At 43.7% G+C, this 15,547-nt stretch overlaps 1 protein-coding gene across 2 annotated transcripts; it reads left to right on the top strand.

The window, feature by feature from the left end:
* Window positions 1-11,876: 11,876 nt before the first annotated feature.
* On the top strand, window positions 11,877-15,208 carry LOC148790179 (coniferyl alcohol acyltransferase-like). 2 transcript variants are annotated; one of them, XM_088891487.1, is made up of 2 exons: window positions 11,877-12,358; window positions 14,056-15,208. In XM_088891487.1, the coding sequence occupies exons 1-2, from the start codon at window positions 11,939-11,941 to the stop codon at window positions 15,043-15,045; spliced, it is 1,410 nt and encodes a 469-aa protein (XP_088747613.1). In that variant the 5' UTR covers window positions 11,877-11,938; the 3' UTR covers window positions 15,046-15,208. The 2 variants fall into 2 exon arrangements, with proteins under 2 accessions (XP_088747613.1, XP_088747614.1); XM_088891488.1 differs by having other exon boundaries at window positions 11,901-12,341.
* Window positions 15,209-15,547: the final 339 nt, after the last annotated feature.

Raw genomic sequence — 15,547 nt, 5'->3', positions numbered from 1 at the left:
CGGTAAAAACCCCAACTTTAAAAGAGTTGAAAAGCAAAAGAGAGAAAGTTACTATGCACAACTGCAGTTTTAAAATATAATATAGATATGTATGTATGTACACACGTATGTTATATTTGCTACATATGGGGCGGGGCTGATGGGTTCTGCATCCAATTTTTACTTTAGTTGGATCAAGTCAGGTTAGGGTTGGAGTTACTTCGAATTGAGTTCAGGAGTAAAACTTCACAAATTAGGGACCACTATCTAATATGCACGATTTTGTATTTCAAAACAAAAACAAGCGACTGTTCTCCACTATTGTGTTTGCCATTGTAGCGTGTTTTTGTTTTAAAAACTAAATTCACACATCTTGGAAAAACACATTCAGAATTTCTAATGAGTAATTATTTGATTTCTTTCATTTTTTTAAATCTCTGGTAGGTATGTTTCTCTTTCAATTAGACCATGCATGATTGGTCATAGTTATTTTAATCATGCATATCATACATACATATGTACATACACACACATACATGCATACATACATATATACATATATAGCTTTCCAGCTCATTAGCCTATTGCCCTTTGACATATCCACTTGGGGGATGATCAATATATATACACATACATATATGATACCTACTACCTATGTCGATAGTTTCTGAAAATCCAGATTCTATTCTAATTCAAATGGATATTAGCAAGTAAACCCATGCAATTCATGGTGTTGAATAAAGATTTGGTTTTGGGTTGATAATTTTGGGATTTGATTGATGTCATTTTGGGTCTAGGTCAGGGTCATGTCTAGGGTTAGTTTTGGGTTGGTTCTTAACTTGATCGAGTCTATCTAATTTATATTTTAAGTGGAAATAATAGATTTAATGGGGAGGGGAAATGTAACAAAAACATTAATTATTGGAGATGAGGAGAGAGTTTTAAGAATGATTTTTTTGGGCAAATTATTGAGGAGATGATGTCTATGAGCTTTGAGGTGAGCAGAGAAAGTGTCCTCTAACCATCTCTCCTAGAGGAAACCATCCATCCTACCCAGAAGGGTGTCTTCTGGGGAATCAGTCTAGACATTCCGGCATATACAGGAAAACAGTTTCGGGCACATTCTTCAAGCCACTGTATCTAGACATCCCAGCATCTCAAAAGTTTCAACAAGTCCCTACAACATAACCAAACTAAGAATGTTAATATGAATGTATACATGCACATATAAAATGTAAAACACATAATTGCACTATTATATTACCTTCTGCCTTTCAGAAATAAAGGTCCAACCATGATCATCTGGTCCTCCAATTGCGTCAAACAACAAAGTCAAAAACCAAGTCCACGACTCCCTACACTCATACTCAACTATAGTAAATGCAATTGGGAATATGCAGTTATTCCCATCTAAATCAACAGTCGAGAGGATATGGCCAAAGTTAGGTGGCTTCATGTGGCAGCCATCAAGCCCTATGAATGGACGACAACCCTCCAAAAAACCAACTTTCATTGCATTGAAACAAATGAACATCCTCTCAAATTGTCCAGGGACCCCCTTCTTGAAACCAATCTTCACAATGCTACCCGGATTTGAATTCAGCAAGACATGACAGTAATCGGCCAACTTCTTGAACTGTTCACTATGTATTCCCTCAATCTAGAAATTTGCCTTTCTCTTAGTTATGTAAACCAATCGCTTACTAATATCAACTCTAAAATCTCTTAGAGTCTCATTGCGTAAAGCAAGGGCTTTCCAACCAGGATCATCCATAAATTTGTTATTGTATTTATTGGTTAGCCATGTTGATGACATTTTGTCATTCCTCAATGTCCGTGTACACTCATACTTGTCACTGAAAGTTTTAACTTGAAAATACTCTAACCACACTTCTGCTTGCAAGATGTCGTGACCTTATTTTTATTATTCTTCACATAATAATACTATATGCCATGTATGATTGCAAAGTTAACCAGTGCTTCCTTAAATATAGTTTGATGGATTGGCAAATCTCATCCCCACCAATAAGTTGGGTGAATCCATCTGCCTCTCAGGTATAAATGACTCATATTGTGCACCTTTCTCGTCATCCGATGCATGTGGACTAAGCAACTCTTCTGGCTGATGATAATCATTCAACAATTCTAGCCCAAGAACATCATCCTCTAGTGGTGTGGAATGGTCATCGTGATCATTATTGTATTCTTCATCACCACCGATATCAGCTCCATCCAATGGGATGTTGATGTCATCATACTCATCTGCCCTAGGACTTGAGGAGCATGCCTAATTACCTTCCTGTTGGATGAAAACAGTATACGTCTGCAATACAATAAATGATACAATACACTATAAAATCCAATATAACCTATAAAACCATAGGTTTGGACCATTGTCTCAAGCGCACTTCAGCCCAATGTTTCTAAACCATATGGTTTAACCATGGTATGCACCATAAGTTTGAACCATGGTTTGGACCATGATTTGAACCACAGGTTAGGGCTTGGGTGTCGCACTTATCAAGGATGGGCAAGTAAGAACAAGTAAACAAAGTGGGGAACCACTTTACATATGCAGTAAGTACATTTAGGGCCCGTTTGGTAAGTCTTTTTGGGAAGATCTTCTCGTAGCTCTAACGGCCAATAGACACATTAAGCTTTTGACATAAGATCTGGGCAGCCCGAAGACCGTTTGGCAGACACATCTGTCATTTCGGGTCATTTTGTGCGAGATTAAAATGTGAAAGACGTGAGAAGCTTCATTTGGAGCTTCCTGAAATCAGCCCAAAATGGGCTTCACGCGTCTTTTCAGCGTTGTCTTTTGGCGGCTAGATCTTCCGCGTGTGAAACGGGAATAGACCGATTTTTGGTCTTCCCGACTTGTAAACAACCGAAAGACCACACAAAAAGACACGGCAAATAATGCCTTACTTTTTGTCTTTGAAGACAAATGAATGTCTGGCAGACAAGTTGGGGAACCACCACTAACAATGACTGATTAAAGAAAGGGAAACATTCCCCATGCACATCATTCTCGTATATATCAAAACCAGGTGTCCACAACTAATGCAAGGAGAAGTTGATGTTAAAATCAAAACATATCTAACCATGAAAAACACTAAAAAAATCAAAACCCTAAAAAATCTTGGATTAAAATCTCAATAACCCAGTTGTAGAGAAATCAAGGAGAAGTCGATGTTAAAAAACACATAAAAAATGATAAAAAAAAAACAATAGAAAATAAACATACCCTAGTTGTCTCTTCAGCTCCGGCAACAAGTCGTCTTCTTCGGTAATGGCTGAGTAAATAGTGGGTGCAAGAATGTTCCAGCGATGGGCAATAGGAGTTGTCCTCCGAAAACGGCACTGCTTCTCAGATTCTCGGCGGCGTAATACTTTTCCGATGTCGAAATCAACTTTTCCGGTGGCACAGTCGCCTGCACCACCGGGGTGAGGGAGCTGGTTCTCTGTAAATGAAAAAAATGGCATTGCTTCTCGGATTCTTGGTGGTGCAAAAGTTTTCCGACTTCAAAATCAACTTTCTCAGCGGCACAGTCGGCTACACCACCAGTGTTTGTTCTCTGTAAATGCAAGCATGAATAGTGGTTCGTACTTGCATTGGCCGATGAATTATTTTAATAATTTGGGATTAATAGGTCAAAATAACACTAGGGGTATTTTAAACATTTTATCCTCTAACCGACGGAAATCTAACAGGAGGTACCAAATTGTTCCAAATTGAAAATTCGGGTATTAAATTGTCACGACTTAAAGCATTGGTACTAAATTGACACTCAACCTAAAGTATTGTCCATGAAATATTCAGTATATAGTGTCATTGCTGTTCATGATGTTGGAAGGGCTCGCTTGACGCATTGAGCATGTTTATTGAGAGGGTAATGCTGCTGCAGACTCTTTAGCTAATTATGAACGTCATTCTCTCCAAAGCACTGATTTTGATGATATTTCTCATGTTCCATATGATATGGTTACAGCTCTTTGGGGTGATTGGCTTAACCTTCTATTTCTTCCTTATAAATGAATCACCGTTTTTTGATATATTGGATTTGGTTCTGTATGTTTGAACTTAACGTTTTACTTCTTTAGCTAATTATGAAGGATAAGGTTTTTATGTACCCATCCTAGTTTCTTTTTATTTTTTTGAAAATATTAATAAAACTTAACGTTGGCCACCCTACTACCGGGGATTCTTTTGGGTTAAAAAAATATCGTTCAATTGACTAAATGGCCCAAAGCGGAAAGGTAATTTTAGGGTGCCAAGAGGGCTCTTCATGTTCCTAATGAATTCAGATCTCCTACTCACTAGAATTCTACTCACTCACTTACATGAAGAACATCTTCCTATGAATGATAACTTATAAATATGAGAGATATTTACAATGTATGGTTATAATGTTCTGTGAGTAAGAGATCCAAACTTGTTTCTAATCGGTTTCTATTATTGGGGCAAGTACTTGCCACATGTACAGAAAAAGACCCTCTGCGTGTGCCAATTTTTTAGCAGAAAAAAATTACAACTTTGAATTGCTACCATTAATTGGGAAATCCCCAAACATGGCGTGGCTGATGGATGTAGATTGCAAAACATGAACACAGATCAACCCATTGGCTCCTCCTATGCAGTGGATTGTATGCATGAATGGGCCATGTCATCTCTCTACATGGCAGAAATATGGTAGGTCGTGTGGGAAAAATGATCCCAATAAGAAATTTTTTTAATTTTCACACTATATTATTTTAATTTCAATTTGAACTGCAAGAATCAGGCCCTGATGCGCTCACAACAAAAGACCGTCACAATACGTTCTAACATCATCTGTGTTCGCGTGTCACGTAAATGGTGGGCCCCAATCTCACGGTGAGATGTATGGCCACAGATAATGTTAGAACGGATCATGCATGTTGAAGCAAGAGTAGTTTGGTTGGTACGGGGAAACGTACGGCCCCAACAACACAGGGTGAGATGTGGCTGAGATTGGTGTATGAGGTGCGCTTTTGAGGAATAGACCCCAATCCTATTCTGTTACCTTCTAACAAAACTAAATATGACCAGAATTGGTTGACTGAAATTAAAATAAACTCCCAACCACTACTCTATTAAAAAGTTTAGATTTTTGGGAAACTACCCTGTGAGATCTATTCTGTATTCTGTTGCTTGAGAGAGTGCATCTCACATTGTTATGGGCCCACACGTAGGATCTCATTACGGGGCGGTCCATGGGGAAAACCCCTAACCTTCCCTTGCCCTTTCCTTTGCGTGCTGACCCTATTGTAGCGAACTAGGGAGTGATTTGTCCAAGAGATCACCCTAACTCTCCTAAGTTATTTTCTTGATCGAAAATTCAATGCCTTTTCTTCAATTCGTGGCTCCTTAAATAGGAGATTACAGAAGGAAATTCCTAATTAAACTCAAACTCCAACTTAAATCAAACTCCTAATTACCTACTCTTAATGGTAACACAACTCTTACTTAAGATAAGATAAGATAAGATAAGGAGGATAAGGATAAGGATAAGAATTGGTGTAGCTGGCGGCGAGTTGGCAAGCAAAGCTGACGTGGCAAGATAAGTGTGGGCCCACCCTGATGAGCTGTCGTGTGGGTCCCACCCTACCGCTGCTGCCGGGCGGCGCGCGCGTCTCACAGTGCTGCTGTCGTGCGGTGCGTGCTGCGCGCTGCCAGGCGGTGCGTGCTGCTGTGCGGCATTGACGGGCGGTGCGTGCTGCTGTGCGGCCTGCTGTGCGTGCCACTGCCTGTGACTACGCCGCAGTGTGCTGTCGAGCGGTGTGTCCATAACATCACACCCCTCCTAGACGACGAGCTTGTCCTCAAGCTCGAGGGCTGGGTAGGCGTTGTGAAGGTCGGTCCAGGGAATCCAGGTGGCCTCAGCTGAGGGTAATCCTTCCCACTCGACGAGAACCTCAAAGGTACCCTAATTGATGCGTGACCGGACAAGAGCTCGAGGGTGGAGGATGGGTCTGCCGTCCTTTAGAGGAGGTAGAGAAGGCATGTGCTCAGGGGGAGTCCCTGTAAAAGGCTTCAGTAGGGACACATGGAAGATATCATGGATTCTGCTGTGCTCCGGTAGCTCGAGTTGATAGGCAACCTTCCCTATCTACCATAGAACCTTGAAGGGCCTGTAGAATTTTGGGGCTAGTTTGGGGGGGCCTCGACGGTGGAGGGAGAGCTGATGGTAAGGCTGGAGCTTCAGCCAAACGAGCTGACCAGGCTCGAATGTGACTTCGCGGTGGTGCTGATCGTAGGCTTGCTTCATGCGCGCCTGTGCCTGCTGTAAGCATAGGGAGACTTCGGCCAGGAGGGCATCGCGGTCTTGGAGACTGCGCTCCACTTCTTCCAACCGTGTGGAGCCTGGTTAGTAAGATAAAAGACGGGGAGGGTCGCGGCCCTACACAACCCGGAAGGGAGTCATGCCAAGGGAGGAGTGGTAGGACGTGTTGTAGCAGTATTCGGCCCAAGGAAGGCAATCCACCCAGCGTTGTGGTTGGTCCCCTACGAAATAGCGGAGGTACATCTCTATGGTACGGTTGACCACCTCCGTTTGCCCGTCTGTTTGTGGATGGTAGGCGGAGGAGAATGCTAGGGTCGTGCCCTGTAATCGGAACAGCTCCTTCCAAAAGGTGCTGGTGAAGACTGCATCCCTGTCGCTGACGATGGACTTGGGCAGCCCATGCAGGCGGAAGATGTGTGTGAAGAAGGCGTGGGCCACAGAGACTGCGCTGTATGGGTGGGACAACGGAATGAAATGGGCATACTTGGAGAAGCGGTCCACCACTACGAATAAGACTGACTTCCCTCCGACTTTAGGCAAGCCTTCAATGAAGTCCATGGAGATATCGGCCCAGATCTGTGTTGGGAGTGAGAGGGGCTGCAGGAGGCCTGCCGGGTGTAAATTCTCTCATTTTTGCTGCTGGCATGTGGAGCAGTTTTGGATGAAATTCCTAACTGAGCCGCACATACCCTGCCAATGAAAATCGGCGCGGACGTGGTGTAACGTCTTCTGAACTCCTTCGTGGGTGGCGTTATGGATGCTGGCGAGGACGGCTGAAATCAATGGGCAATCTGTCGGGAGATATATCCTCCCTTTGTACAGCACAAGTCCCTCGTGGAAGGACCAGTTCGGGTTGGTTGTTCTGGATTGTAATTCTTGCACCCGATCCCTCCATGTTGGTGATTGGGGCAGTATGATCCTTAGGTTCTCCAATAGGGTAACGCAGGGCCGAGAGATCGCGCAAAGGTGTATCCTCTCTTCATCACTTCTAGATAGCGCATCTGCGGCCCGGTTTGAAGCCCCTGCCTTGTGGTCTACGTGGAAGTCAAACCCTAACAGTTTACTTGCCCAGTGCTGTTGGGGTGGAGTAGTAAGCCGCTGCTCTAGAAGGTACTTGAGGCTGTAATGGTCTGCCTTGACGACGAAGGGTCTGCCCCACAAATATGGCCTCCAGTGTTGGACGGCCTTGGCAAGCCCGATCAATTCACGCTCGTAGGCTGGTAGCTTTAGGTGCCGGTCTGCTAGCTTGCGGCTGAAGAAGGCTATGGGGTGCTCTTGCTGTTGCAGCACTGCGCCGATGCCTATGCCCGAAGCATCGCACTCAACCGTAAACTCCTGGTTAAACTTTGGTAACTGTAGCACGGGGGTTGAGGAGAGTGCATCTCTTAAGTTTGTGAAGGCGACGTCTGCTGCTTCATCCCACTGGAATGCATTCTTCTTTAACATCTTGGTTAATGGGGCCGCCAGGAGTCCGTAATCCCTTACAAACTTGCGGTAGTACCCGGTGAGACCTAAGAACCCGCGGAGAGCCCTAGTGGACTGAGGTTTGGGCCATTCCCGAATGGCCTGAATCTTGGAGTCATCTACCGAGACTCCTTCCTTGCTGATTATGTGTCCTAGATAAAGGACCTATTGCTCTCCGAAAGAACATTTGGTTCGTTTTAGGAAGAGCTTATGTTGGCGCAGCAGCTCCAGAACTGTCCATAGGTGACGAGCGTGCTCCACCCACGACGTACTGTAAATCAGGATGTCGTAAAAAAATACTAGGACGAATCTGCGGAGGTGGGGTCAAAATACCTCGTTCATCAAGGCTTGAAATGTGGATGGAGCATTGGTGAGACCAAAAGACATAACCAGGAAATCAAAGTGGCTGTGATGCGTTCGGAAGGCTGTTTTCTTCACATCTTCGGGGGCCATTCGAACCTGGAAGTAGCCTGACCTGAGATCCAGTTTAGAGAAATATTGAGACCCGTGCAGCTCATCTAGCAGTTCGTCCACCACAGGAATCGGAAACTTGTCCTCGACGGTCCTGGTGTTGAGCTCCCGGTAGTCTACACAAAACCTCCAGGTGCTGTCCTGTTTTGGCACCAGCAAGACTGGCGAAGAGAATGGGGAGCGGCTTGGGCGGATAATACCCTGCTTCAGCATTTCTGCACACTGGTTCTCTATCTCGTCCTTCTGAAGGTGTGGGTAACGGTATGGCCGAACGACCACGGGTCCAGTCCCTGGCATTAAGGGGATCCGATGGTCACATGATCGGACAGGAGGAAGGCCCTTGGGTTCTGAGAACACGTCTGGAAATTCGGCAAGAAGTCTCTCCATCTCTGCAGCGTGCAAGGTGTCGCCATGGAGGGTATGTACCTGTGGTCTTTTTGCTCTCATCTTGGCCCCTTTCCATTTGACTTGTTTCCCATGTAGGTTAAACGTCATGGTCAAAGCACTGAAATCCCATAGGATAGGGCCGAGGGTGATGAGCCACTTAATTCCCAACACCATATTGAACTCGTCTAGGGGCAATACAAACAGATCAGCGAGGAATGGTTCAGAATCCACTTGTATTTGGATGTTTCAGCAGATCCCTGGGCTGTGAACTCTCTCCCCATTTGCTACGGCTACCTGAAGCCGCGGTCTGTCTTCCACCGGTAGTTTCAGTTGGAGCGCAGCTTGTTTGTTGATAAAATTATGTGTGTTCCTTGAGTCCACCAGAACCCGTACCTGTTTTCCTACCACTTGGGCCCGCAGCTGCATGGTTTGGGAGTTTTGTATCCCGGTGATGGCGTGGAGGGAGATCTCGGGTTCTAGTGTTGTCTGCTCCTCTTCTTCCTCCTCTAGTTCGTCTACCAGGAGGCAGAACAACCACTTGCAGCGGTGGCCGGCGGAGTACAACTCGTCGCAGTTGAAGCATTGGCCCTTGGCCCGGCGTTCCGCCATCTCGGCTCTGGATAGGCATCTGATGGGAGGTGCTGTCGCGCTGCTCCCTATGCTGGTTGCAGATCGGGGAGGGTTACTAGTGAAAGGCCGCGGTTCCCTGCTGGCTGCCAGCAAGGGCCCTCCTCCAGCAGGCTTCGGGTTTGTCCAAGCCATTACTGGGCGTCGCATGCTGGACGTCCCTCGGCTAATCTGTAGTTTGCGCTCGAAGGCTCGGGCTAAATTCATTGTCGTGACCAGATTAGGCGGGCTCTGCATCTGTACGTCAACTCGTAGAGGTTCGGCTAGGCCAACTGTGAACATATCCACCTGCTGGTCTGGGCGTACTGAAGAGGCTCTGGCGAGAAGGGACTGAAACTGCCGCTGATACTCTGCTACTGTCCCGGTCTGCTTGAGGTTAATGAGTTTCCCCAAGGGGTTGCTTGTTAATAGGGGTCCGAACCGAAGGAGGCAGTATAACTTGAACTGCTCCCAACTAAGACCTGGTTCTTCCTGCTCTACTCGGTAGAACCAAAGCTGCGCTTCTTCGGTCAGGTGGAATGCGGCCAGGCTGACCTTGTCCTCCTCCGTGCGCTGATTACGGAAGAATTGCTCACAGCGGTACAACCATCCCAGTGGGTCACCGCTGCCGCTGTATGAGGGAAACTCCAGACGGCTGTATTTGGGTATGACCGCTGCAGCTGGGGTGGCGTCCTGTTGTTCACCGGAGCCTTCGGCCCGATCTGGGCGGCGGCTGTGGTTGGTGGCCGCCTCTTCAGGACTCCTTTCTTTGGTGGCGAAGTATAACTCTAGTAGGCGCCGAAGCTCCCTGACATCCTCCTTGACCTCTCTTACTTCTGCGTGGTTTTCCACGAGTCGGTGTTCCAGTTCGTGGACCTTGGATGATAGCTGCTCCATGTCGCCCATGACGCTAGGCTCTAATACCAAAATGTTATGGGTCCGCGCGTAGGATCTCGTCACGGGGCGGTCCACGGGGAAAACTCCTAGCCTTCCCTTGCCCTTCCCTTTGCGTGCTGACCCTATTGTGGCGAACTAGGGGATGATTTGTCCAAGAGATCACCCTAACTCTCCTAAGCTCTTTTCTTGATCGAAAATTCAATGCCTTTTCTTCAATTCGTGGCTCCTTAAATAGGAGATTACAAAAGGAAATTCCTAATTAAACTCAAACTCCAACTTGAACTCAAACTCCTAATTACCTACTCTTAATGGTAACACAACTCTTATTTAAGATAAGATAAGATAAGATAAGGAGGATGAGGATAAGGATAAGAATTGGTGTAGCTGGCGGCGAGCAGAGCTGATGTGACAAGATAAGTGTGGGCCCACCCTGATGAGTTGTCGTGTGGGTCCCGCCCTACCGCTGCTGCCGGGCAGCGCGTGCGTCTCACAGTGCTGCTGCCGGGCAGTGCGTGCCGCTGTCGGGCAGTGCGTGCCGCTGTTGCGCGGTGCGTGCTGCGCGCTGCCAGACAGTGCGTGCTGTTGTGCGGCGCTGCCGGGCATTGCGTGCTGCTGTGCGGCCTGTTGTACGTGCCGCTGCCTGTGATTGCGCCGCAGTGTGCTGCTGGGCGGTGTGTCCATAACACACATCAACCTCACACAGTATCTCCTACACTTGTATTTAATATTCACGGGCCCAACACAGGGTGAGATGTGGCTGAGAATGGTGTGAGGTGCGCTCTTGAGTAACAGATTCCAATTCTATTCTGTTACCTTCTAACTAAATTAAATATGAACTTACCAAAAACACCTGAAACAAATTCTAGTGGCATCAATTGAAGGTTTGAAGCTAAACAACGGGCTATTCTCTTTGTATCCCCCCCCCCCCCCCCCCCCCCAAAAAAAAAAAAAAATAATAATAATAATAAATAAATAAATTATAAATAATAAATTAGGTTAACAAAATCAAGGAGGTACATGCTAGAGGTGCAATTTCTGATAAGATGGCCTTCAACTCCCTTTTTAGTCAGATTTGATTTGTTGTTAAAATGTAGGAGGTAAGTTTTTAATCAAAGTTAAAATTTATTTATCCTTTTTTTAAATGGAAAACTAACCATGCATTTGAAAGAGAAACGTTGTTATATAAAGATAGAAGGCAATACTTGGCTACGTAAACATAACGTTCTGTTTGATAGATACATATACAGCACATACATGTAATAGAAGGCAATATGTGGTGGACATTGGCGGCCCATTGCCCTTTTGACTTGGTCATATATGTGGACATTGGTACCTCCTATGCTGTTGGGGAAATTAGAATATAATATAATGACTTACCAATAATTCTTTCTTCTTCTCCTTCCCTATTTGTTTCGTTCTAGGAATTCAAATTTGCTGAAGATACGGAACATCGGTCGTGTTGTGTTCATCGATATTAATTAGTCATATATATGCGGTTCAGGAAATTAAAACATAATATAATGACTTATTAATAATTCTTTCGTTCTAATAATTCAAATCTGCTGAATAATATTGTGGTTATCGATATTGATATTTGATATGACTGAATGATGTTGGCTGGTGACTAATAGATCCGACTCTCATTCTATATTCCAGAGCTGAAAATTCAACTGGTGGTTGTTGGAGTTATGGTGCATGTACCAGCTCAATAAGTTCTACTTGCCTTATAGAATTATATTATTAGCTCTTCCTGTTGTTATAAATTTCCAATTGTCACATGAAAAGTCCACAGCATATTTCTCTCTCTCTCTCTCTCTGGTACCGTCATGGGTGGTAGCGACTTTTCAGTAAGTTTGAAGAGCAAAGAGGTGGTGGCAGCGGTGTTGCCCATGCAGGAACACTGGCTGCCCCTCTCGAACCTGGACTTACTGCTGCCACCCGTTGATGTGGGAGTTTTCTTCTGTTATCAGAGATCATCAGCAACTAAAGGAAACAACCTCACCTTTAGATCGATGGTTAGCATTCTCAAGAGAGCACTGGCTGAAGCCCTCGTGTCGTACTATGCGTTTGCGGGTGAGGTTGTCACCAACTCCGTCGGCGAGCCGGAGCTCCTCTGCAACAATCGAGGGGTGGATTTCATGGAAGCTTATGCCGACATCCATCTTCAAGATGTCCAGTTCTATGATCCAGACACTAGTATTGCAAAGCTTGTTCCCCATAAGAAGCAAGGTGTGCTTTGCGTTCAGGTGCTTCTTCTTTTTCCTTTTTTTTTTCTTCTTCTTATTTTTGGGTACAGACTGATCTCTGTCTCAGCAGCCTCAACATCGTGCAGTATTGCAGTTTGGGTTCGTGCGCACAACTTTTTTACCATATTCTAACTAAGATATACTGTTTTTGTTTACATAAAACTCAAATATTCTTTTAAGTTCAAGACCCGTTCCCACCCCATTCCCAAAGCCCGTCCTTGTCCCAAAATTGTTTTTTAAGTAAGGTAAAAATTGACATCCCTAAATTCTTGGGGGTGATTCAAATTAAACCCTATAACGTTCCATGGCACCAAAAATATTAAAAAGACTTCCCAGCTAGACCGGTAGGGAAGTAGGGAATTTTTCCTTACGCATACAACCCCATCTATGGTGTGGGGTTGTGAAATTTATCAAGAACTTTCCTTGGACTTAGTTTCTCTCTTATTTGATCTATCAAATTAATTAATCCACATATGGCTGACCATGACTATATTGAGTTGGCCTCCTGTTCAACAGTTAGGATCTACTGACCATACTTGCTGAGGTGTGCATGTGGGGCGCACCCATTAACGGGGATGAAAATTTCCCCATCCTTGTGTCCCGATGTGGGAAAATTATCCCCATCCCCGGCCCAATCAGGGCGGAACTCGATGGAGATCGGGAAAACAGGGAAAATTGCATGCCATGCATCCTTAATTTGTAAGGGCTAATTTTCTTGAAATTAATCACAACAAAGAAAGCTGTTCATGTCACAAAATTGCTCCTAAATCAAATTGCTGAAGTCCTATAATCGTGTGAATCTTTTGTTTTATGTAATCCTCTCTTTGGTCTCTGCGTGAGACAAGGTTATTATTTTTTGAATCCAAACAAGGTTAATATTTTCTTTCGGTACGTCATCATTAATTGTAAAGAGGAGGGTGTTCTTTCTATCAAACTATAAATATGGAAATCTCAAGTCACATGCCTTTTTTCTTTTAAAGTTTCTACCAGAACAGCTTAATTAAAAGAGAACTTCTACGGGCCATTTTAGTTGGGAGTGACAACGGTATCCCACAATTTGGTTTCAAATTCCAGATTTGACATGATTGAATTGAATTTGGCTATGATCTGATTTGATTTGACAAATATCTCAATTCGACCGATTATATAATTTATATAATATAATATAAAATATTTAATTATTTTAGTTAAGATATATAATATTTAAATTATATAAATAGTTTATATATTTTATATAAATAAAACATTTATATTATATATTAATTATCTAAAATAATTAATCATCGAATTTGAATTCGATTATTTGTTTTATATCTTGCAGCATTAATTTGCAAATTAATATATACAAATTATCAATATTTGTTCCTTTGGTCAGAGCTTCAACTCCATTTGTTCCCAATTTGAAAGTACATATATCTGTCATCCCATTTGATAGTAACCACTGTGCTTCTATTCTTGCAATCCACATAAGCCTGGTTCATTCCAAACTTGTATTTGATGAGTTTTGCTGAATAGTTAGTAACCTTGTTTCCACCAATTCCACTTATCAAAGTATAAGTCATAAAACACTGAGTACCCTAGGAGTAGAAAAGGTTTGAAAGATAGAAACTTGCTTAGAATTGAATTTGGTTACGAAATTAATATTTGTATTAATTTGTGATGTGCTGAAAATTAAGCTCGTTAATTTGTATGAACAGGCAACGGAGCTCAAATGTGGAGGTCTTGTGGTGGCATGCACATTTGATCACCGAGTAGCAGATGCCTATTCCGCCAACATGTTTTTTGTGTCATGGGCGGAGATTGCTCAAGCAAAACCGATATCCATCACTCCATCTTTCCGTCGGTCCCTACTAAATCCTAGAAAACCTGCAGGATGTTATGATCCATCCCTTGATGAAATGTACATACCCATATCAATGTTGCCTCCTCCTCCTACAGTTGCTGAACTTGGAGTTCATGATGATCATCTCATAAGTCGCATCTACTATGTCACAGCTCAGGATATTGACCGGCTTCAGTCGCAGGCTAACTCTAATGGCTATAAAAAGAGAAGCAAAATAGAGTCGTTTAGTGCATTCTTGTGGAAGATGGTTGCCAAAAGCTCCAATGACGATGCCAAGAGATGCAAAATGGGTATTGTGGTTGATGGGCGGAGGAGATTAAGCATGGATGGTGAAGGCAAAACAACATGCTCAATGGATACCTACTTCGGGAATGTCCTTTCCATTCCTTTCGGGGATGAGAGTGTTAGTGAGCTTAAGACAAGGCCATTGAATTGGGTGGCAGGCGTGGTGCATAACTACTTGAAAGATGCAGTCACTAAGGAGCATTTCCTGGGTTTGATTGATTGGGTGGAAGATCATCGGCCAGAGCCAGCATTAGCCAAGATATATTGTAGCAGACGTAATATGGATGGACCGACGTTTGTGGTGTCCTCTGGGCAGCGGTTCCCTGTAGGGATGGTGGATTTCGGGTGGGGCAGCCCCATATTTGGGTCCTACCATTTTCCATGGCAAGGTGAGGCTGGGTACGTTATGCCCATGCCCAGTTCAAGAGGGAATGGTGACTGGATTGTCTATATGCACATGCCGAAAGGGCAGCTGGAGTTCTTGGAGGCTGAGGCTGCTGATGTCTTTAGGCCATTGACGCGTGGTTATCTCAAGTTGTCCATGAAGGATCTGGAGTAGTTGTTTTACATACTTATGTGTGTTTGTTGCAATGATCTAGTTATGAATCTTATGACTTTGTTGAAGATGGGAAGTTATATATGTATATAGATATAATACAATATCGATCATCACTGTTTTTCGGTCGAATAAAATTAAAGGAAAATGCTTGTTGTGTGTCCCCTACGTACCATAGTCAGTCGCTGATAATTTGAAGGTATATATGTATATATAGGTTTGTTTTCTTTATTGAAAAGTAACAAAAAAGAGAATATATTTTTATTATTCTTATAAGTTAAATTATATATATTTTTTTTTGTTGGGTTTGATTAGAGTTCAAATCATGGTTTTCAAAATCAGACTGGACCGGATGGTCGGACCGAATATCCAGGAACCGGTCAGGTGACCGGTTTCAATTTTCCTCAAAATTAGATTTTCTTCAAAAATTATTGATTTTGGTTAACAAACCGCTGATACGGACGGTTAACTGTTCGAGTGGTTTTGACAATTTTTTATTTTTTTA

Source organism: Nelumbo nucifera, chromosome 7, assembly GCF_055504915.1.
Source record: "Nelumbo nucifera cultivar China Antique chromosome 7, China Antique-T2T, whole genome shotgun sequence".
Taxonomy (NCBI): Eukaryota; Viridiplantae; Streptophyta; class Magnoliopsida; order Proteales; family Nelumbonaceae; genus Nelumbo; species Nelumbo nucifera.
The sequence above is the reverse complement of the archived record's forward strand: the minus strand, read 5'-3'. Positions and strand labels throughout refer to the sequence as shown.